The following is a 22,715-nucleotide window of genomic DNA, read 5'->3' as shown; positions in this document are numbered from 1 at the left end:
TGACAGGCACCCACCAGCGACTGCCACAGCCCGTGGCTGGGCCACAGCCCCAGGGAAACCCCAGCAAGGTCTCCCATTAATTAGTGACTGGTTTACACAAACAAAAGTGCTGAATCAAGGCACAGTGTCCTGGAGATTAAAAAGCAAATAGCACCCGCACAGTTCCTGGGTGGCTGCACTGGGGACAGGAGTTTGCACGTCCAGGCTTTGCTACAAGGTTTATTGAAAATAAACCCCTTTCTGCTCTTGTTCCTCAGAACACGAGCCATCTCAGAGACAGCCAAATGTCACCAGCCACCTCTCTCCCCCGGACACCGGGCACCAGCATCTCCCCCCTCCAGCTCCGTCCTGCCCTGCCCCGCACAGCAGCAGCCCCGAGCCTGGACAGTCACACTCGCATCTCCGCTTCGGGTCCTGACTTTCAAACACCACCCTCGTGCTCCTGGAAAATTAAGTTATGATGCATAAAAGGGTGTTGCAAGTTTTCGGAGAGTGATTTAAATATGCAAGAGCAGAGCTGCAATGCCCCTCTGTCCCCTTTCCCACCCCCGCCAGATTCCCATCACTCCCAGCCGCATGGTTATTTCATGGTTGGGAGAAGGCTGTCCCTGGTTGCTCCACACCGTGGGCTGGGTGAGACGGTGGTCTCAGACCCCCCCAGTTGACCGTAAGGTGAGCGACAGGAACCACAGGTTTCATCTGATTTACTAAGCAGGTTTGTGGCTTTACTGTGTTACTGCAGAGCTGTAGCCTCTGCTGGACTTGAGGTCAAAGCAAAAGCACCAAAGTCTCGGACACCCCAGATGGTCGAGGACCCCGGCACAAAGTCCTTCAGTGGGCACCTAGCACCTACGGGCATTTGCGGGGCACAGCTTCACTCCTGCTGACCATCTGGGATCCATATGGATCCTGTGGAGCTGGCTCAGCCGGCAACCCCGCCATGAGAACCAGGCACCGAGCAGGACTCAAGAGCCGGTGGTGCAGCCCTTAAAAAATAGCTGAGGGTTTTAAAACAGACCTGAAGCCTTTCAAGATTCACTTTACAGCTCTACAGACCTGATGCCAGCAGCGAGACATAAAGGGCAAGCACCGCTCGGCAGCATACCCTGTGGCCGAGCAGCTGCGCTCACCCAAATTTAATGTGTGAGTTAATTAAATCACACTCAATTAATACGTTTTTCCAGGTTATCAATAGGCTTTCGTGGCTTTTTCACCCCCACGGCTGAGCCGGCCACTCGGTGCAGGAGCACATCCAGGACACGCCAACAGCCGCCCAGCACAAATATTTACCCACCCTCCGCTCGCGGGGCTGCCTGCATCAACACGGGAATCCCCGTCTGTTAAACATTAACAGCCGTGTCTGCGTGTCCTGGGGCCAGCCCAGCTCTCGGTATCGCGCCCTGGGAGTCCGGATTCAGCCACGTGAATAACACAGATATCAGAACAGGGTTGTGGGGAGATGGGGTGGAGGATACATTGAATTTTGAACTGAATTTTTTTTTTCCCCCAAAGTTCATTCTGCAAATGATGATCGATGCTAAAACCCTCTTGTGTGCCAGTGTCCCACTCCGTCCCCCTCCTGCCCTCTCCCTGTCTCAGCATCCCTAATCCTGCCTCTCCCGACCGTGCCGAAACACGGGTGATGGTGGCACTTCTTCCCAAGTTCAAGGAGCAGATCCTCCAGTAGGAAGTGGTTTGGGGAAGGCACGGTCACACTTACCTCTCCTTCTGCACTCTGCAGAGCTAAAGAGACCCCAAACACTGGGGTCACCCTTTACTTGCTTTCCTGCATCACTGGCTCAGAAAATGGGCTGGTGGGAACCTCCTCCTCGTGCGAGACGTGGGCAGCTTGGTCACTGCCTCGTTCCAGCAATGTCTCATTTTAAATCATTTACAGGACAGAAATATCAGACATTTCCAGTCATCTGTAGTTTGTGCTGAGCAAAGCAGTGGCCAAAGCCCATGGACAGCCTGCAGCACGGTCATGGCTTCCCACCATGCTACCCAAGTGTCAGAGAGGAGGGATGGTGGCCAGGTCCATTTTTCCCCACAGCAACATATTTTCCAAGGTTCTTCTATAAAACCGACACGCCAAGGCCGTGAAAAAAAGCTTTCCTGAGACTTAGAATTAATGGGGAAACTGAGAAGTACTTGGATGGTCCAGGCTTTCCTAACAAGTCACCTCTCCATACAGCCAGGCACATGGGAGCAAAGCTCTCTGGTAGACCAGGAGCCTTCAATCTCTTCGCCAAACCACCCCAGGGCTCCCTCCATCAGAAGCGCTTTTCAATCCAAGCCCAGCTGCCCACAACTGCTGATGGCAGACCTTCTGCCACGTGAGAACGGGTAACCGAAGCACCTTTTCACCAGGTCATGGGCATCTTAACCCCTGGATTTCTGTGCAATCTTGTCACAGACCCATGCATTGCACTGACCCTCCAAGTTTTGGCCTTACAGGTCCAGACTTTGTAATTTTGCATGGTCCAGGATTTCTCACTGGTTTGGTTAAAAACAACGGAAAAATGGGCAAGAGAGCAGAGGAGGCCGATTGCATTGGCGTCTCCAGCAGCTCTGTCTCAACGCCACATCCCAGCAGGAAGAAACGCTCTCTGGAGAAGGAGCCCTGAAATAAGTCTGCAACCAAACCGGTGTGCTCATAAAAGTGAGTTTTCTAATTACAACCATGCCAAGAGAAGCCATAAACCTCCTCGCCCCTAGTCAGGCAGAGAGGAAGCTCAGGGCTTCCTACAAACTGTCTTCCACGCTCATCTTCAGATCCCTAATATGATACAAGTCTGGTGAGGACAGCAAAGCCTGGTACCCCAGGATGGGGATGGAGTGATGCGGGGTGCTCGGGGGTTACTGAGCATCTCCCCTGCCCCCCAAAACTCACCCGGCAGACGGACATCTGGTTGGTGGTGAGGGTGCCGGTCTTGTCGGAGCAGATGACGGAGGTGCAGCCCAGGGTCTCCACCGAGGGCAGGCTCCTGACGATGGCGTTCTTCTTGGCCATGCGCCGGGTCCCCAGCGCCAGGCAGGTGGTGATGACGGCCGGAAGACCCTCAGGAATGGCAGCCACCGCCAGTGCCACCGAAATCTTGAAATAATAGATGGCCCCCCCGAAACCAGGAGCCGCCGTGGACGGGGTCACTGAAGTGGCTGACGTTGATGACCCAGACAGCGATGCACACCAGGAAGATCACTTTGGAGAGCTGCTGGCTGAACTCATCCAGCTTCTGCTGCAAGGGGGTCTTCTCGGGCTCCGTCTCCACCATCTGGTTTCGGATCTTCCCGATCTCGGTGTACACCCCTGTTGCAATGACAACCCCTACGGCCTTCCCAGCTGCGATGTTGGTGCCCTGGGAGGGAAGAAAGAGGCCAGAGTGGATATGTGGGCATGAAACCTCTCGGGGTCGCTTGTTGTGAAAGGAGAACATGAGATCTTGGTTAAGGGGAAAATGAAACAGTGTGGGTTTTTATATAAACCCACCCTAAAGCAGCAGAAGACCCCTCTTGAGAGCCCTCTCACGTTATGGACGAGTCCAAGAAGGACTTGACTTCTGCCCGAGAGGAGCATGAGCAAGGAGGAAACCCAAATTTGCAATAGCTCCAGGCTCAACCACAAACCCTTTCCCCATCCTACTTGATAGAAAACCTGCTGAGATTGCCCAAGGCATTTAAGGGTGTCATGTGCCACAGCCCAAATGAAATCCAAATGAAGCAGGTCCTTATTTTTATGGATTTGGGGCTCTTTTTATGGGTTTGGGTCTTTCTCACGCATGCACTCCCTTTCACTGCTCAGAGATCTCCTGTGTCCATCAGCCTCTCCACTTGGCAGCTCTTTGGAAAACCACAGAAGAGGTGGGGACAGGGGTAAGGGACTTACGGAGAAGAGCATGTTCTTCTTGTCCTGGTTGACGGCGCGGGGGTCGGGGACGGGCTCCGTGTGTTTGATCACCGACACCGACTCCCCTGCCAAGACAAAAGAGGGGAGATGAACCACCACTCAACGTTGTTATGAGCCTGCATCACAACGCCTATGGCTTTCTAAAGCAGCACTTTGCCACCAAACCATTGAAACATCCATCATGGGGATGTCAGAGCTGGGCTGAGGTGCTCCGAAGATGAGGGCTGCAGAAAAATGACCTGTGCAGATTGCTAGCGACCACGAGCTCCCATACAGCCAAATGGGATGGGGCCAAATCCCGGCACCAGGTTGCCGCTGGCTTGCAGCACAGGTTTGCACAGTCAGATAGGGTTTGTAGGGCAGCACAACAGGAAAGGTGCCCAAAGCCCTTCTACTGAAAGTTTATATGTTGTTCTTTGCAGATTTGCCATTTTTCTGCATCTCCTCCTGCCCTTGGAGAGCTAAGTTAATGCAAATCCATGTTTCAAGGAGACTGGGCTCCTTTCCCCATGGTTTTAACTTTTTCTTTGATTGCTTTTCCTACCCTGCTGCCATCTCCTAACTCGATGCCTTTACAAAATCAGACAAGAGAGCTGAAATACTGGAAACCTTTTTTGTCATCTGATCATTCGCTGGCCTTCCCTGACAGCAGAGAGAGAGAATTTTTGAAATATCATAGATTATCAGCTTTAAGGCCTTTCCCAATGCTTCAAAAAAAAAGCCCCCGATATTGTCACCTCTCCCTGAATTCACAAGGCCTTGTGCACCAGCAGTCATCATGCGACGGCTGCACGGGAGGAGCGTGGGCAGGGACTGAGCAGCCCCTCGTGAAACCCCAAGTGTCGCACAGGAAAGCCCCATGCTTTGTGTTTTGCAGGAGGGAAGCCCAAGCACCAGGGACATCTCGCCTATGCCATGACTTTTAGATGATGCTGGGACCTCCCCAGGTCCTCAATCTCATTCTCCCACCCTTTTCCCACCCCAGCAAAGCACTTAGCCCAGTATCAGTCCCAAAATTTGGCTCCGGGAAGATGGCAGAGGGAAAGCTCTGCCTTCAGCAGCCGCCTCCGCCCCATCACGCCTGCACGTACCTGTGAGGATGGACTGGTCGACCCGCAGGGTGGTGGAGCGGATTTCAATGATCCGGATGTCCGCCGGCACCTTGTCACCAACTACAAGGACAAGAGCAGAGCAGCTCCATCAGGCGGGACCAGCAGCGCCCACCACCCCCGGGAAGGGGAACGGCAAACCCCGAATGCACCAGCATAGCCAGGCTCTGCCCCAAGGCTTGGGGCCACTGGTTTGCACCTCAGTTCCTGCTGTCTCCCCTCATTTTCTATTTCAACCACCCAGTCTCCAGGGCAGGGACTGGCTTTTGCTGTGAATCAGTGTCCCCATGCAGTGTAGGCACATGGCAGCACCCAGCCTGCAGCAGTGAGGGGTGCAGCCCATGGTAAACGAGGGTCCTGCCCCAGGATGCCTCCTTGCTGCATTTGAAGCTTAATTTTGTATGTCTATAATTCACAAGTCAAAAAAAGAAAGCTGGAAAGAAGTGCCATCAGTTGCAATCAGACATCAGGCAGCGCAGTGATGGGACCTTGAGGAATTTCTAATTTTAGGGGGATTATCTTGCACAATAGCAGCCAGCCCAGGGGGCGAGCAGCAGCACCGAGGCCAAGGGGGTTACTCGTGCCGTGCCAGGCACCCTCCACCCTCTCCCATGGACCGACCGCATGTTTCGAGCATCACCTCCCTCCGCAAAATTCAGCAGGAGCAAGCGCTGCCCAGTCCCCGCTGCACAGGGATGCTGCCAGAGCGGGTGACCTGCCTGCCAGCCCTGTCCATCGCCTTCCCCGGCTGCCACCCAAGCAAAGCTAACTGTGGTTGCAGCCAGGTTTGCCAGAAAAAGCAGCAAAGGCAGGAGCTCTGCACGGGGCAGCCGGGTGAGCAGAGGACCTGAGTGGGCTCCCAGCAAGCCCCCACGTCCCACCCGCCCCGGCTGCAGCTCCGCAGTGACATGTGCTCCTCTACCCTGGCTGGGACGCCCCTTAACCATCACAAGCAGTGAACACCCGCATCCCTCCTCCTGCCAGCGAGCGGGCAGGAGGGCAGGTATCTTTTTTTTCTTTTCGGAGTGAAGCTGCCGCTGTTAGAGGCGCAGGCATGCGGTCCTCAGGGCACCAAGCATCACACCCTCTGCCCCCCAGCCAAACCCTGGCGTGGCCCTGCCTGCCGCCCCACATCGCCTGCCCCGCTATATCCCCGTCTCTCCTCTTCCCTGCAAAACCCCAAAAGCACCCCCATCTTGCCTCTTCCCTGCAAAAACCCCCAAACTTCCCCAGTTTGGAGCAGCCTGAGCCTCCCAACACCACTCTTAACCCCGTTTCAGGGCTCCGTGGGCCGACTGGAAGCTGTTGACACTGGAAGACCTTTCGTGGCCGAGACAGCCATCCATGGGTGTCCTGGCACGGCACGGTGGTTACGAGGGAAAGTAGCCCCATCAACTGACAGCCACTGATCACCACCCACCGAGGTGCATGTGTTTCCTTAAAATACCCATTTAAAGCTGCTTTTCCCACTGGGTTTCTTCCTCCCGGCCCTTCCTCTTGCTCCCTTATCGGCTGGACGCAACCGCGCTCCGGTGCTTCGGAAATATTGAGGCAGAGCAAGCCCTGGCTCACAGAGCCTTACATCACGTTACACAACACCGCCGGCTTGGCCGCTAACGATTGTCTCAAATCCCAGACTTTAACGAGCTCTTCCTCCCGGGGCTCGTAAACCCCCCCCGAGTGCAGTGGGAGGGGGGCTGGCACCGCTCCACCGCCCAGCCATTTATTCCAGCTGCAGATCCGAGCGTTCTGGGATGTGGTGTGCAACATCTGCTGTCCGGCCAGAGCTGCCCCGTTCCCCATCACACCCGTTTTTGGGGGTTGAGCTGGGGGATACTGAGCACAGGGACTCTCAGGACACCCCCCCCAGGTGCTTCCCTCAGACTTTGCAGCTGCTCGAGGGAGCTGGAGCACCTTAAAGGGAGCTGGGAAAGGCAGGGAGGGTTTGCAAACATTAGTTAAACCTGCAGATGAAAAATCTGTTGCCAGCATCTAGAGCCAGCGTCGAGCCCCGGTGCCATGGGGGTGGCATCCGCTCAAGGGTAGATAGTGCGATAGCATCCCAGGAGACTCGCACGGTGCAGGACAGACAGGACAGATGTACAGACCCGGCAGCTGCCATTAGCCAGCTATTGAACATGCGCTGATCACCCAGGCACTGCAAGTCTCCCCCGTGCCAAAAGCCAGAGGAAAGAGAGGAAAACAGGAGGCAACGCTGCACTGCCGCGGCCACCGGCACTGCCCGAGCAAAGCAGGAATGGGCAGGTGGTGCAGCACCTGATGGGGCTCCCTGCGCAATGCCCTGCCCGCGCTTTTTGGGCAAGGCAGAAAGCTGGTGCTGCAGTCAAATTTCATCTCTGTGCAGCTGCCTGCACAAGGAGTCACCTCGATTGCCATGCTACAAAAGGGCAAAAATCAGCTGGGTTTAAACGGCTTGCCAGCTTGCAACCATCATTCCCCTCTTGTCTCAGTGCAGCAGGTTTTCTGCTCCCTGCTGCCAGATTTATTGGATTTGCACACGCAAACAGAAGCCAGTCCCTCCTGCCTGCGCTGTCCCTGCCGTCCCCAGGACGTCACCTGGATGTCCACTCCACGTTCAAAGCTATTGCTCCTGGTGCACTTTCCTACCAGGCAGTCTGACAGCATCCTCACCACTTGCTATAACCTCCTAAACCCACAATTCGCTGATAAACTTGCTAATAATTTGCAAACCCCTCCAGAAGAGAGCTCAGCTCTTTCCCTCCCAGTCGTGATGCTGATTGTGCCATTAAAAAGTAATATTTGGCTGCTGATGGGCAGGCAGCAAGCACTTGATTTGGGGAAAGATGGCAGAATTTAATTCATTAATAATTAATTAATTTAATTAAAAGCCAGGTCAGCAGCCGGAGCGCATTGCCGGAGCCGGCTTGGGAGCGCCGCCAGCTCAGCCAGCTGAGGATTTGGCCAGCACTCCTCAGCTTGATCCTCCTCGCATTATTTTTATGTTCATCTTCCAGCTGAAGCCCAACTGGAAGACATAAATAACAGCAAGCTGGCTGGGCGCGGGAGGGATTGCAGCATGTTTCCACTAGCAGGGCCACAAGGAGGAAAGGAGAGGATTAGTTTTGTGGCTCTGGGGGTTTACAGCATCATTTAATGAACAAACAAAACGGGATAATTGAAATCCATCCTCTTTGGCTCCAGTGGGTCAAGCAGGAAACCCCCAGGCATCCTTCGCTGGATGCAAAACCCCGACAGAAGGGCTGGGGGGGGGCAACCCGACTGGGGAGGCAAAAGCACCCTGCAGCCGGTCCCCTCTGCCTCTCGCCCTCCCCGAATAACAAATCCCAGTTACCAAGGAAGTCTGCCTACGCAGGCAGGACCAGTGCCGCTGCCTGCAGCGCTGAAACCCCCCCCCCCGTGCTGGCGGCAGCGCTCGCCTGGCACTGCCGGTGCGGCACCCAGCACCGGCCCTTCGCCCGCGCCTTGGCCGGGGGATGCACGTGGGAGAGCCGCTTCCAGAGGGAATGTTGGCGGAAAATTAAAAGTTCTTCCAGTTCTTCCAGAAAACGGGGAAACCCTCCCGACACACAAAACATGAGCCAGCAATATACACTTTTTTTGTTTTTTTTCTTTTCTGCTGTTCTCTCCTGCCCTGCGCTCAGAGCGAAGCCTCGGCAGGCTGATGAGCCCCAGCTTTGGCCCAAATCATTTTACCTCTCTGGATTTGAATACAGAAACTAAGATCTCAAGTGTACACCAACGAGGTGACTCAGCGGCCGTGCCTCTGGAGGAGATGCGCCCGGACGCCACGGCAGAGCCCTCCCGCCACAAGGACCATGGGGTGCCGGTCACCGAAGCCCCCCAGCCAGCACCACCTCCCCATCCCACCCCGTGCCCTGGGGTGATGGCACCCTACCTGCCACCTCCACGATGTCCCCGGGGACAATGTCCCGGGCACGGATCCGCTGCACCCCGCTGCGGTCGGCGCGGTAAACCTTCCCCATCTCGGGCTCGTACTCCTTCAAGGCTTCGATGGCACTCTCGGCGTTTCTCTCCTGCAAACAAAAGAGGAGCAGAGCTGCCAGCGGTGGGGTTGCTCAGGTCAGCAGGCTCCTTCCTCACGCGCTGCAAAGTCAGGAGCACCCAAACCCCAGCCTTGGCTTTGGTGTCTGTTCGCACCATGGATGGGGCAAGTGCTGCATCTTCTTCAGCTGCTCTGAAATGGTCCCTGCTGGCTTAAATCACACCAGGTCCTGGACACTGCATGGACCTTTGGGCTTGATTTTCTCATTCTTGGTTTGGGAAGCAGCATATCCCACCCAGATGTGTTTTTCCCCACCCAGCAACCCCACCTCAGCTCAAGCTGCAGATAAATAAATGGCCTTAAAGTGAATATATACAAGAGGAGGAGCATTGCTGGCTGAGGCGTTTGCTTGTCCCCCAGGAGGGATACAGCGAGGCGAGCGGCAGCAGCCACGGCAGCTTTCTGGTGGACAGGACAAAAAGCTTCCCTTGGAAAACTCATTTGGCCACAGCCAGGAGACAAGCAGCGTCTGCCTGGATGGCAAATAAGTGCAAGATCCTAAACTCCCAACTGCAAAAGTTGCCAAAGAAAGATTGAAGGAATGAGCCAAGAGGCAGCCAGTGACTGAGCATCTGTGCTGGGGCATGGGGCAGCACAGTCAACATGAAAATTGAACCTTTGAAAAATGAGTTTCCAAACAGCAAGAAGCAACCAGACCTTCAAAGGAAGCATCTCAGCCATGTGGAGCAGAGACCTGTGGGGCAGGCGGGGGGGGGCTGCGACTTACCTGCCACACGCCCACCACGGCATTGGCGATCAGGATCATAATAATGACGATGGGCTCCACGAACGCCGTCGTGGTCTCCTCTCCTTCTTCAAACCAGGCCAGGATCTGGTAGGCAAGACAAGGACCACAATGTGGTTGAAACAACAAGTGCCAACGTTTTAAGAAGAAGGATGGAAACAAGAGCCAACCAACACATGGTGTTTGCTGGAGCGAAGACAACCCAGAGCAGTGGCCAGCCCCACGGCTGGGTTAAAGCCATGTGTGGACTTGCCATATCCCACTGCCAGCGCTCAACTCGGGTGCCTCCACTCTTCCGCTGCGGATAACCTAATGCATCAAATGAGCAGAGCTGGAGCAAATGGCTATGTGAAGCCTGGATGAGTATTTGCCCCAGGAAAGCATCTGGTTTTGTTTAGTACGCCCATGGGGAGACCATGGCCATGAGCAGATGAGTGGGGAGACGGGGCAGCACTGCCCGCTTCTCAGACACTGCCAGCAAGAGCTGGGCACCCACTGCGGTCACTGTCTGCAGCACGGTCAGCCTCCGAGAAGCCCCTCCTGGGCAGAAGTTAAGCGATGCAATATGACTAATTGATGTAGTAAGAGCAGCTCTGCAGAGCAGGGACTGACCCTGTGGCTTCTTACCATCCTGAGCCCCCTCTCCATCCCACAAAGACCTCATACCGTAATACAGATGAAGCACACACACACACACAAATATTTTCACTCCATTTAACTGCCTGTCAACCCGCGCTGTGTCAACACAGCAACACCTTGCTGCTCCGCGGCAGAGGCACTGGCACAAAGGACCTCCGACACACGGGTTCACACCTGCTTTACCGATTAGCAGAGCCACCACGGCAGACTCGGCCATCAAGCAGATTGCAACAGCTCTGCAAACTCACCTACAAACAGGTCACTGCATGTTGTTTTGGGAACATGTTGAACCTCACAAGCAACCAGCCTCCCTCCTTATCTGCCCACAAGTCTCATCCGAAAGGAGGGGACAGGAGACTCGGCTTTGCCATCCCACTGCCAAACACCCTGAGTATACTCAAAAAATAAGTAATTCTCCAGCAGCTCGGTGGGGAAACGTCTCCTCATGCAGAGTTGCTCCCAAGGTAGATAGTGGGCAAAACTGAGCTGACGGCTCAGTACTTGGGCACCGCAAATAAGGCTCAGATCAGCAATCAGGGAGCAAGGTGCCGCTGGTGATGAGCACTTCCAAGGCACCACGGAGTGCAGGTACCAAGGGGTTCATATTGCGATTACTCAGTGCCACCCATAAAGGCAGCTTTGCTGACCATGTAGACGTTGAGTTTAGCTGATCCCACATCACCTCTCGGCGTTATTAAGCGTGGAGGGGGTCAGGGGCGCTTGCGGGTGCCGCCTCACCGAGCCCGGTGATGCACCCGCTGCCGGCTGACTTTGCCTGCATGCCCCGGGAAGGAGAAGCTGCTCTGTGCTCGCAGGAGGTGCTGGGGGTGAATCATGGCTACTCCTCGGAAAGGCACATAGGGATGCAGCCTCTCCCCTGGCAAAGGTGGGAGAAGAGCCCCACTGGAGATACACCACTGAGGAAGGAAATGTTTGAAGATGAGCAATACCTCCATCTGGGGAAGTAGCAGCTGGATGGTATCACCATGAAGGCACCACACCGGCAGCTCCGGTGGCAGGAGAAGCCTGGGTTGGGCTTTACACCCTGCTCAACACAAGGAGAACCCAATCCTAAGCAGCTCTCTGACATTACCCAAATGTAACATCATGTTTTCCTGCTGCATGACGCACTGGGAGGCGTATTTTGTCAGCGAGCATTAACCCTGCCCCACACATCGGCAAAGGTTTAAAGGAAAGCTATACGCCCCGCACTGTGCCCAACCGTACCCCGTACTTGCCCTGAGCATCACCAGCCTGGGCATCACCAGCCCGGGCATCACCAGCCCGGGATCTCTGAACCCTCCCAGCCACGTGGGCAGGACGGGAAGGCAGCAAACAGCAGGCAGGAGGCACCTCCCATGCAGGCAGCCAAAACGCTGCCAGTCCAGCTCAGCCAGAGGGAGGGAAAAATTTTTTTTTTTTAAATTTAAACAGATTGGATTTTCATTTTTAATTGAAAAATGAGCAGAAGGGCTCCAGGAGGGAAAAGGGAAACTTCACTCCAAAGACAGCAGCCACACTGGGTTTGGAAACACTCCCAGCCCCATCTTTGCCTTCCCATGCAGATGCGCACGCTTTAGGCAGGTGCCTGCCCTGCTGCCTGCACCCCAATGGAGGTGAAGGTGGTACGTGGAGTTTCTGAGTCGGCTTCAGGTGCCTGAAGCACTGCCCTCACCTCTCATCACCCGTCATCCACCACTCTGGCCAGGAAAAAGCAAGCCCTGCGATGTCCTGGCAGCCTCTCCGGGCGTGCAGGGAGGTGGTGCCAGGACCCCCCAGCTCCCAGCACCTCGCACAACCCCGAGGACACACGGCTTGGCCATTACACCAGGAATGTATCCGCACTGTGGACACGCACATCTCCATGTGTCAGAGACAGTGTCCTGCGTTCTGGTCGATCCTGACAGGGATCTGGTCATGCTGCAACTGAACACTTTCAAAAATATCCAAGGAAAAAATAAAGAATGGGGTAATTTTCCCTTTCTGTTTTACCATCTATGCAAATCGAGGCACAAGACATATTTTACTGGATGGAAGACGGGACTGAAAAGCAATCAGTAAGAATTAAAATCAGAGAAGGGACTTGCAAACAGGCAGTTTGGGTCCTAACTCGGTGAAGAGCCAGAGCACAGACCTCAGTCTGTGCCATGGCTACATGTATGGGGCGCAGGAAAGCTGACAGCATCAAAAATTATGGAGGCAAGACATATAATGGATTTAGGAGGGAAACTAAGAGAGTAACAAAGGCACCTTCTACCCTAAAACATAGGAAACTTTGTTGACAAAAATCTTGCAACGAGATAGAGACACATCCAAAGGATCTGCGCTATCTATCTCAGGTAGTGTCTGCAAACAATGACAAAAAACTATGGATCACAGGAAAAAGCATCCCAGGACTGAAAGTCTGGGCAGCCCTCACCTGCCTTGCGCAGCCCCTTCACAGCCCCACTTCCACTGGGGCTCTGCGCTTGCTCTCTCCAAACCCTAACCCTAACCCTATAAGGTGCCCAGGGCCAACACCCATCCCACCCGGCATCCCACCAAAACGTGCCCAGGACTGAACGTTTCCATGGCCCTTTTCTGCCTTTGTCCGGTACAGTCCTGGGGAAATAGAAAGAAGCCCAGGTACAGTTGTTCGATATCACTTTTGGATGGATCAGCATTACCGAAAAATCCTACAGTCTCATCTTTTAAATAGATACAATGATATCGTCACGATACCCTAGAAAACCACTGCACTGCTGCTACATCACCTTCATCCAACATGCACCCTCCTCTGGCTCCTTTGCTATTCACCCGCCACCCTGGTCCGCACGTGCCCTGGAAGGTGCCCACCCCCGAGCCTGGGGTACTTACGAAGGACAGAAAAGCTGCCATCAAAAGGATGCGGACGAGGAGATCTTCAAACTGCTCCAGCACCAACTCCCAGAGGGACTTTCCTGGTGGGAAAACATGAAGCCAAGCACAGTCAGTGCTCAGAAAAACCCCAGAGGACAGGTAATTTAGACCACTGAGGCCACCAAAACCAACAGGACCCCGTCCCTGGCTTGCAGCAGAGCTGCTCCAGTGCCCGTCGGCCACGGGCACTAGTGAGGACATCAAGCGCTGCAACGGGGGAATTTTTCTCTCTAATATTAAACACCTTCATTTCTGGCACTGGCCTGGTTTTACTGATTTCACCAAATCCTCTGTGTTTCTATTCGCAGCTGGTAGCCTTGCCATCACAGGAAAGATCTGCTGTCAGCCCAGCTTTCTCTGGGATTAAAAGACCCCAAAGACTCCCCCCTCCTCAACCTCAGCACCCTCCACCCAGACTCAAGGCACGTACCCACCCTCACCTCCAGCCCACGACTTACCTTCTTCTGCAGGGAGCTCTGTGGGTTTTCATCGACAGCCCAGCGAGCGTAACAAAGTAAAAATTGATAAAAATAAAAAGATTAATTAGTGATTTGGGCACAGACTGGCAATCCCTTCCCTTATGCCCCAGCAGTCCATTCAGGACCCCAAAATGCAACTTGTTATGCACATATTCCCACACCAAGACAGCTTGTCCTCAAACTTCTCAGTCTAACACCAAGTAAGCAGCACCGGATGCTCCCCGCACCGGGGAAACATCATTTCCCTGCTGCAGGTGGCTCTGGCAGCATTTATTCCTGCACTCAGCCTGCCTAAAAAATACTCCTCAGGAGCTGCCCTCTCCAAATCCAGGACACAGAGGTCCAGCCATGCCGTAAAACACCCTGCCAGAAACCCAATACGGACCCACTGGGGACTGTAACTTTCAGACCACGTTTCCTATTAACCAGTTGTACTTTACAGCCTGCAATGCTCTAGGAAAGAAATCCAAAGCTGATGCTCAGCTGGTCCAAGCCATCCTCCCGAATCCGCCCCGGTGGGTGCAGAGCCTCCGGCCACGCTGCTCCCAGCCAAACCCGAACCCAGTCACCTGCAGAACCCAAAAAAAACCCCCAAGGGCTCCCGAACACCCACCACGGTCTCTCCAAGACTCTCACGTCCCCGTGGGATGACATTACCTTTGCACGCCACACACACCGAAGGGTCCCACAGCTGCTGGGCAATGCACAAACCCCGGTACCCACCAAGGGCATCGCTCCTGCTTCCTCACCCGCGCAGTAAAGGATGTGCTGGCCCTGCCGTGGGCAAGGTTTGGCCAAGGACTGCAAGGTCCTGCACCCAGGGAGGGCTCAGGAGTGACCCCCCTGGTTTTGGCTGCTGATGGGTGCTCATCTCCATTTGCAGCCAGTGCGCCCGCATTCGGGGCAAATCCCCTGGTTGCCCGCAGAGCAACTCCCAGGGGAGCTGGCAGCCGGACCAAAACTTCTGCCAACTGCCCGAGGTGGGGAAATACGGACATTGCAGCTGTCTCACGGAAAAGGAAATCCAGGATTTGCTGAGCGCAGCATTGCTTGCGGGAGATGGGGAAACCCAAGCCATAGCCATGCATCAGCAAACCCTCGGGAGGGCTGTGCTAGTGCCTCAAAGGCATCGCACAGTGCTGCAAGGGACAGCGGGGTTCCAGCACCGATATGACATGGCACCAGGGCAGGTACCCACTGCCTCCATCCTTTGGCGCTCTGGAGCAGGAGAGGACCGGACAGAAAAGCCCAACCCCAAACCTTCCAACGGGGAAAAATTCAGGCAGAAACCTCCCAAAAAGCTGTCGCAAAGCCTCTGCTGTCTGCCACCTACTTCTGTGCCCCATGAGGTGGTAATAAAGTAATATGTTCCTCCAACTCCTTGTGTTTCTAGGAGGGAATAAGGGACTGGCTGAAGTTCAAGAGGAATTGGCCCAAGGCAGACACGCTTGATGACCCGTCGCTGGACCAAATGTGGGGTTGTCTCCAATCACCCCCAGGGTGGAACCCTGAGCGAGAGCGGGAAGCGAAACCTGCTCAGCTGTTTTCCATCATCTATTTTCATTCAGAGAAATGAAAAAAAAAACAAACTCCAAACCCAAACCCAAACCCACCTTCACTGAACAAACCAGTGAAAACAAGAAGCCTGAACATGTTTACACGTCAAACCGTACCAGCTCCTCAGTGCTCACAGACACACTTACTACAAGTTGGTTTAAACCCATGTCTCTCCTAGATAAGGCTACTCTGATCCCCTGCCGTTGCGAGAAACAGACCAGTACGTAACACCTGTAATTATTCTTATAGCAAAAAAAAATGTAATCTTGGAGTGGCTTCAATGCTTCATATCACTCTGCAGAGCGCGTCAGAAGGAAAGTGGCTCTTCTTCCTTTTGCAGCCGGCTCCTCTCCACCCCCGGCTTCCTCTCCCCAGCCCAGAGAGCCACCAAAATTAAAAGTAGAAGAGATCTGCTGCTGCTATTTCCATCCAGGCTCCATTTTAAGGGTGCAAACGTGCGAGGTGAGAGGGCTGGGGGCAGGCGGGTGCCCCGAGGGAGGCGGTTGGGGCTCCCGCAGGTCTTGGCTCTGCCCGGGTGCCCAGGGGTGACTTTCCACCCCGAGCAGCCACCCGAAACGCCGCGCTCCTCTTAGTGCTTCTCCTGCCCGGTGTTTGCATGAAGAGCCACAGCGACGCCGTTTGCAGAGCAGGGACTTTGCATGAGCTCTTGATTAAAGCATGAAAACAGGTTTCCGTGAACTTCGGGAGGAAACACATGCACCGGGGCAGCCAGCCGAAATACCGCCAGTGGCAGAGTGACACTATGCCGTCGCTGTCACCAAACCTCAAACAATAGCAATGCTGCTGCAGACGCCTCCCAAAAAACCCCTGATTTTGAGTATACTGAGAACCAGGCACCTCCCCTGCCATCAGTGACTCCTTCCATCGCCCTTCATGTGGCAGCCCAGCACCCACTTTGCACCAAATACCCAGAGAAAAAGGGCAGAAAGTCACAATAAAGTCACGGTTTTGGGTCTGAATCGATCAAAACCCACCAGAAAACAGGAATGTTTGGGGCTGAAGCCTCTCCCTCTCACTTCCAAAATCTCACTAGAAATAAGAGGGTTTGCTACTCGCCAAAACCCAAGTTTTATGTGAGTCAGCCCTGTGGCACCAGGCAGGGCAGCAGAGCCGGTGCGGTGCTGCCATGTTCCACCCGGCCAGGAAACCCGCCACAGGCAGGGAACCAGCAAAATTCCCAAATCTGCAATTCCCTTGGGACAACACAGTGAGCACAGACGGGCTGAAATGGAAACTCCCAGCCGGCACCTGAATAGCCCTTTTCTTCGGTCGGTGGCTCAGAGCTCAGCACGGAGATCCTGCTCTGTGCCCAAGCTCCCCGTTACGGCCAGAAGACAAATGCAGTAACACCACCAAGGGCAGAAAGTGATAATGGTTGCTCAGAGTATCCCAAAACAGGGCCACCCACTCGCACCACAAATTTTCAGCTTCCCGAGCTGAGCGGTCCCAGTGCAGGACCTGCAGCTTGCGGACGCGTATCTGCAGATTCTCTGCTCCTGCTCTTCTCCATCACGGCTTTGGAGAGCAGAGCCAAGGAAGTAGAGATACCACAGTAGAGCGATGGGTGCCTGGATGTCACAGGACCATTCCCAACGGCAGAAGAACGTGCTCTCCTCTGGGTTATCGAGCGGAGAGGTGCAGGCAGCCCCAGCCCCACCGACACGCAGGGCTTTGCCTTGCAGGGGCACAAAGTACAGCCAGCTCCTGGGACTGCTGAGGATTGGCACCTTGCTCTGAGCTTGTCACATCACGACTTCTCTCCTTGCTGTGCCGCCACATCACATGCTAACCGTGGCCCAAGCTGGGCTGCAAAATATCGATACGAGATGCTCTAAGGGTATGCGACGAGCCCGGCCACCCTGGGCAGACGTGGGGCTGGCGTTGGGCTATTTTAGCCAGAGGTTAATCTCCGACTCCTGCCAACTCAAACAGGGCTGGCAGCCCACGGGCTGGCGCCTGCAACATGGCAGGGCACAGTAATCAGGTGATGAAAAGGTAAATAAACACGGGTGCCACCCACGAGCGAGGCAGCATGGGTGCAGGCTGCCGCCCCGGGGCTCTACGACAGCCTTCGTGTCCCCAGAGAGACCCTGGCCGCTTTCCGGGCCAAAGCAAACAAATAAAATGCGACAGGGTGGCGTTGGGGTCGCTTTAAGGAAATGTTTGAGTTTCTCCTGCTGTAACAGGATCAAAAATTCCTGGAGTGGCACAGCCCTACAGCAGCCGGCATTCCTCCATCATGCATTGAGGTATCGCATCCCACTCTGCTCTTGGGGAAACTGAGGCACGAGGTGACAAACCCCCAGGCCAGCGCACAGCAAAGCAAACCCTGGTGCATTCTCAGACCCGGTGTGCAACCCACAACAGCTAACACCTTGCAGGGTGAACACTGAAATACCATTTTCCCTACCATTTCAGGAGCTTCCCTGGGATAAAAGCAGACTTCCCTCATGGGAAACACTTATGCCACCAAGTGATGTGAGAAGGGTAACGGCACGGTGCCCACTGTGAGGGATAATGATGAGCATCACACCTGGGCCCAGCTTTCTGCTCCAAATAACTGCCTTCAAGTCATATATCTATGTTGTAAACTCATTGTAATTGTTTTTCCTCCCTTTAATTTCTTTTTCCATAGGCAGGGAAGGCGAAATGGATGGGCAAAACAAGGGACGCATCCAATTCCCGGACTTTGCCAACAGGCAGGAAAAGAGAGCCCGAGAAAGTAGTGAAAAGAGTAAGAAAACCCCTAAAATACCCCCAGTGGAGAGAGCAGCCCCCCTCCCATGACATAAAGCAGGAACCCAGGCAGGGCTGCTCTGGGATCCTTCCACTGTCCCACAAGACACCAGGCAGAATAAATTGTTATTTTAACTGGCTGCCTTTCCCAGGGCCGGCTGCGCTGGAAGGATCCCGTCCCGGAGGGACGTCTGCTCTCCTTCAGCCTCGGTGACAGCCGTCACCGCTGCACATCACCGGTACTCTGCAAAACCGCCGGATTGCACAACCGGGAGAGGCTTTGCTGGGTTGTTTCAACGCAAGCTCAGCCCATCACCTGCTTGGTGTAAATCCTGCCCCGGGGATGGAGGCGTGAAGCTGCTCATCGCCTTGCATGGTTGCACTTGAGCTGCAGAAGTGTAAAAAAGCCAGCGTTTGCAAACTAATCCCAGGTGTTTTAGCATTATCTGGGATGACAAACACTCAAAGCCTAATGGTGCTAATGCTACCCCGATGTTCACAGAGGACAAAGCGTAGTTATCTACGTGCCTCGGCCGTGCGTTACTTAAATTAACCCACGGGGCTTTGCTTTTACGTGCAGCTTCACGCCCGAGTTTCCTGAACGCCGCCGCATCCCTGGAGACCGCGCTGCACCTTCGCGTCTCGCCCCGGCGCCGGCCACGCGCCGAGGCAGGACGTGGCTCCGCTCGGGGAGAGCGGGACCTCCAGGCTGCAGCGAAAGGGACTTTCTGAGGTTGCTTCAGCTTCTGCAGAACAAGCCAGGCGCTGCCGAGGTCTCGCCCTCCGCCTGCCCTGGCACCCCTTTGCCTGCTGGAGCCCAGCCCGGCCGGAGGGCAAGCCGGACCCACGGGCACCGTGTGCTATTGCACCAAGACGGGGAGCCGAGCACCCCACGGAGCTGAATTAGCCGTTTAACAAAAAAAAAAAACCCCATACGCTAAAACCCCGAGCAGCCATCCATCCGAATCACAGCGGGCAGGGTGGGGTGCTGCCCCGGGGCACCCCCACGGCGGCGGGGGGCTCATCGACCCCGACGGCGGCGAGAGGGGCCGAGGCGGAGGCGAGGGGTCGGCCCGCGGGGAGGGGGCAGAGCGACGACGGCTGGCGCACCCCAACCGCCCACGCGCGGAAATCGCACCCCCGGGCGGGCGCAGCTGCGGCGGGCGCGTGTGCGCGGCACGTGAGCCCGTCGGGCTGCGGCAACCGGCGCCTCCAGCTGCACCCAGCCCCTGCGACCCAAGGAAAACGGCAATTAACCGCGCGTTAAAAAGCCGCTCACGGGCGCAGGCACGGCACTGGGACCATCCCCACCCTCACGCCGGACGGCCGCGGCCGAGCTCTGCTTTGCAGCACGAGCCGCTCCCGGAGGATCCGGCTTTTTCCCGCGTCCTCCATCACGCCCGAGGAGCTGGTCCCAAAGCCACGGGTGCTTCCCCTCCTGAGCGAAGGCGGTGGTGGCCCTGGGTGTGCCGCCGGTGGGGGAAGCACCTCCGGCCCCCCGCGCCTCATTTGCTTACCGCCTCGCAGCTGCTTTTTCCTGCGTGCCAGGCGAGTTTTGGTTACGCTGGCTGCCCGCGTCAGCCGCTCGTTCAGGGCTGCTTTGAAAGGCGGGCGGCGGGAAGATGAAAGGAACGAGATACAACCCCCCTCCCATGGCAAACACCGGCTTTTTTGCTGCTCCCGTAACTCCCCGGCGCTCATCCCTGCCCGAGCCCTGCCCCGTGCTTTGCAAAAGCCCAGTGCCCCTCCTGGCTGGGGGATCCACAGCCCCAAAACTAAACAAATTTGGGGCCAGAGGAAGCGCTGGGGGTGGCGGCAGCCTGGGGTGGGGTGGCACATGAGGATGGTTAGCAGAGGTTTAAGGGCCAGAAACGTCCTTGCTATTTTCCAGGCGATGCTTTAGGGTGAAATGATCCAACCGGTTTTCTGGTTGGCACCCGGATGCCGTAAATGGCTGGCAATAAAATCAGCCTGAAAAATTTCTGGTTTGGGTCACAGGGCTTCCCGCGGCAGACGGGGCTCCAGACCGACTGCTCATCCTACCCTCACGCTGCTCTTCCAAACCCACCGGTATTGAACCCAGCCCAACACCATCGGTCCCTCCAGGATGGTGACGGGGTCCCAGGGGAGAATGGGTGCATTCAGGCACCCACAGCCCCGCGCCTGTGGTTGGAGGGGAGAAGCTGAAAGGCTCATATGCTCCTTTTCTGGCCAGCTAAGCTCACCTCAGCAGGTCAGGGAATAGGAAACTCAGTTATCCTGGATGTGCCCCTCAACAGCAGTGAAGCACCAGGCAAATCCGGCCCCGCGGCATCTCCTTTTCCCCGGAATGTCAGCACGTCCCCGTGCTGAAGGATAAGCCACCGCCACCTTGTCCTGCTGTCTGGGTAGAGGGAAACAGGGGCGGAGGTGGGACCGTGGCATCGCACTGATGGGTCAAGGAGCTGTGTGAAAGAAATAAGGCAAGCCTCGCCCATCCTACCCCAAAATTCCCTTCCTTTATTCTTGGAAATGGCTCATCCCCTAAACATTGGATAGCACGAGCTGCCCTCCAGCATGGCGCAGGGGGTCCCGGCACAGGGCCACGAAGCGTAGCTGGCCCCGAGCATCCTCCTCCCGTGCCATGGTGAAAACCAAATCGTTTCCCTGCCAATAACCCACCTCCTTTTCTTAATGCTATGAAAATAAGGGGAGAAGATTTTGTCCATTTTGGCCCCAAAAATGAAGCCACTGCTCAGGCTTGCAGATCCGGTGCCCATGTGGCATTTGCAAGAATAAAGTCTTGGGGAAATTTAGGGAAAAAACTCTGGGGAAACGGGGCTGCAAGCGGTGGCCTCGTCCCCCCCATCCTTCTCCCCGTCAGTACCCACAGCAGATTCTCCAGGATCGTTTTAGGAGTGGAAGGGAGTGGGGCAGAGGAAACCCGCGGCTCCAGCCTGGGATGGATTATTTGAGCAAACTAAAAGCAGCGGTTTGTTCCCTCCTGCACCAACGCAGTGGAAAGAATTTCCAGCTCCGGCTCCCGGGTGGAAAAGCTAAAAATCTGCATTTAAATAGTAACAGGTTTTGGAAAAAATAAAATAAAATAAAATAAAACCACTACAGGAGCTTGAATAAAATAAAGCTTAAGCTGGGGTGGTTTTTTTACTTTTGGGGTTGTGTTGTTTTGGGGTTTTTTTAGCTTCTCCTTATCTCTGCTTCAAGCAGACCCTTTCCGGAACCTGAAGGAAAGGCAAGGGAGTGACTCTGCTGCATTTGGGAACCTTCTGCCAGAATTACCACAACCCCAACCAAGGGGCACGCTGCAATTTCAGTATATCCTCTTCTTGCACCCTACAGATACCATTTTATTTCCTCCTTTAATGCCTTAAACCTATTTTTTCAGCTAATTTCCCATTGATACCCCAGTGGTGTTAAGTAAATTGGGGATTTTTGCCCAGTAATGTTTTTTCACCCTTTTGGGCTCCGCTGCAGCCTCCCACCCTCCCTCAGCCGCTCAGCTCTTGGCTTCCCCCCTCATCACAAATGAGATGCCCAAATGCCACCCCGAGCCAAAACCCCTCCGACCCAGCCCGGTGGCAGAAAAGCACCGGCCCGGCCAGGGAAAAACGCTATGGCGAATTTGTAACCCCTCCGGGCACGACGGACCGCCACACACCACTACAAATAGGCCACTCGCAGCGAGTCCAACACGCGGCGACAGAAAATTTAATAACATTTTCCTGGCAGCGCCGGAGAACGGTTTAGGAAACCAAACACAGGGAGCTGCGGAGGCGGAGGTGCCAGGAGCCCCGGCAATGCCCCGCGCTGCCGGGTCAGCTCATCCGCTCGTCCCTGCCGGGCACTGGGAAAACGTGCATGGTCCAGGGAAGGAATTTCAGCGCCAAAAACTGGGCTGCACCTTTCAGCTGAATTCTGTGAGACTTGGGGAAGAGCAAGGTGTGACTGTGTTTGGGTTTTTTTTCTTTAAAAATAGGAAAAAAAGGGATATTGGGGCTGAAAATGCAGGTAAGAAAATGAGACTAGAATGCATTTTCAAAGTAGGATGCATTTGCTCTTGGAGGAGAGATGCTGCTCAGCATGCAGCAAAGGGCTGCTGCAGCTCAGTGCGGGGAATAGCATCCCCCAAAACTGCCTCCCCGAGGATCCGGTGAATGTTTACACTGAGCCAAACATCTTCGATGAGGCTGGAAGCGAGCACTGAGAATATCACACTTGTATGGCGTGCAAAATAAAACAATAAAATAAAAAATAAAATAATAATAAATAAATAATAAAAATAAATGTAACTTAAGTATTCCACTAGCCAAGTGCTGTGGAAAGCACGGGTGGCTCCTGGTTGCTGCATCCAGCAGCGACCGAGCAGCTCGGGCACATCCCGCTGGCAGCATCCCTGCTCAGAGGACACTTCTTCCACCACCCTGCGGGGCTTAGGGACCAGCCGGTCGAGGGGCTCTCAGCATTAAAACACCCCGCACCCACCGCCCCAGGAGCAGGCAGCCAGGGAAGGGGTTACCTTCCCCCCCCCGCGGTAACCCCAGCGTTTTCCCCGCTGTAC

At 55.0% G+C, this 22,715-nt stretch overlaps 1 protein-coding gene across 1 annotated transcript in view; it reads right to left on the bottom strand.

The window, feature by feature from the left end:
- The window catches only part of ATP2A3 (ATPase sarcoplasmic/endoplasmic reticulum Ca2+ transporting 3), a 60,264-nt gene that overhangs the window by 25,944 nt on the left and 11,605 nt on the right, over positions 1–22,715 (bottom strand). Inside the window, 8 exon segments of the mRNA XM_030028309.2 lie at positions 2,894–3,118; positions 3,120–3,359; positions 3,887–3,972; positions 4,999–5,079; positions 8,915–9,053; positions 9,810–9,914; positions 13,323–13,405; positions 13,823–13,840. Of these exon segments, the coding sequence (XP_029884169.1) occupies positions 2,894–3,118; positions 3,120–3,359; positions 3,887–3,972; positions 4,999–5,079; positions 8,915–9,053; positions 9,810–9,914; positions 13,323–13,405; positions 13,823–13,840 (977 nt within the window).

The sequence above is a fragment of the Aquila chrysaetos genome, chromosome 10 (genome assembly GCF_900496995.4).
Source record: "Aquila chrysaetos chrysaetos chromosome 10, bAquChr1.4, whole genome shotgun sequence".
Taxonomy (NCBI): domain Eukaryota; kingdom Metazoa; phylum Chordata; class Aves; order Accipitriformes; family Accipitridae; genus Aquila; species Aquila chrysaetos.
The sequence above is the reverse complement of the archived record's forward strand: the minus strand, read 5'-3'. Positions and strand labels throughout refer to the sequence as shown.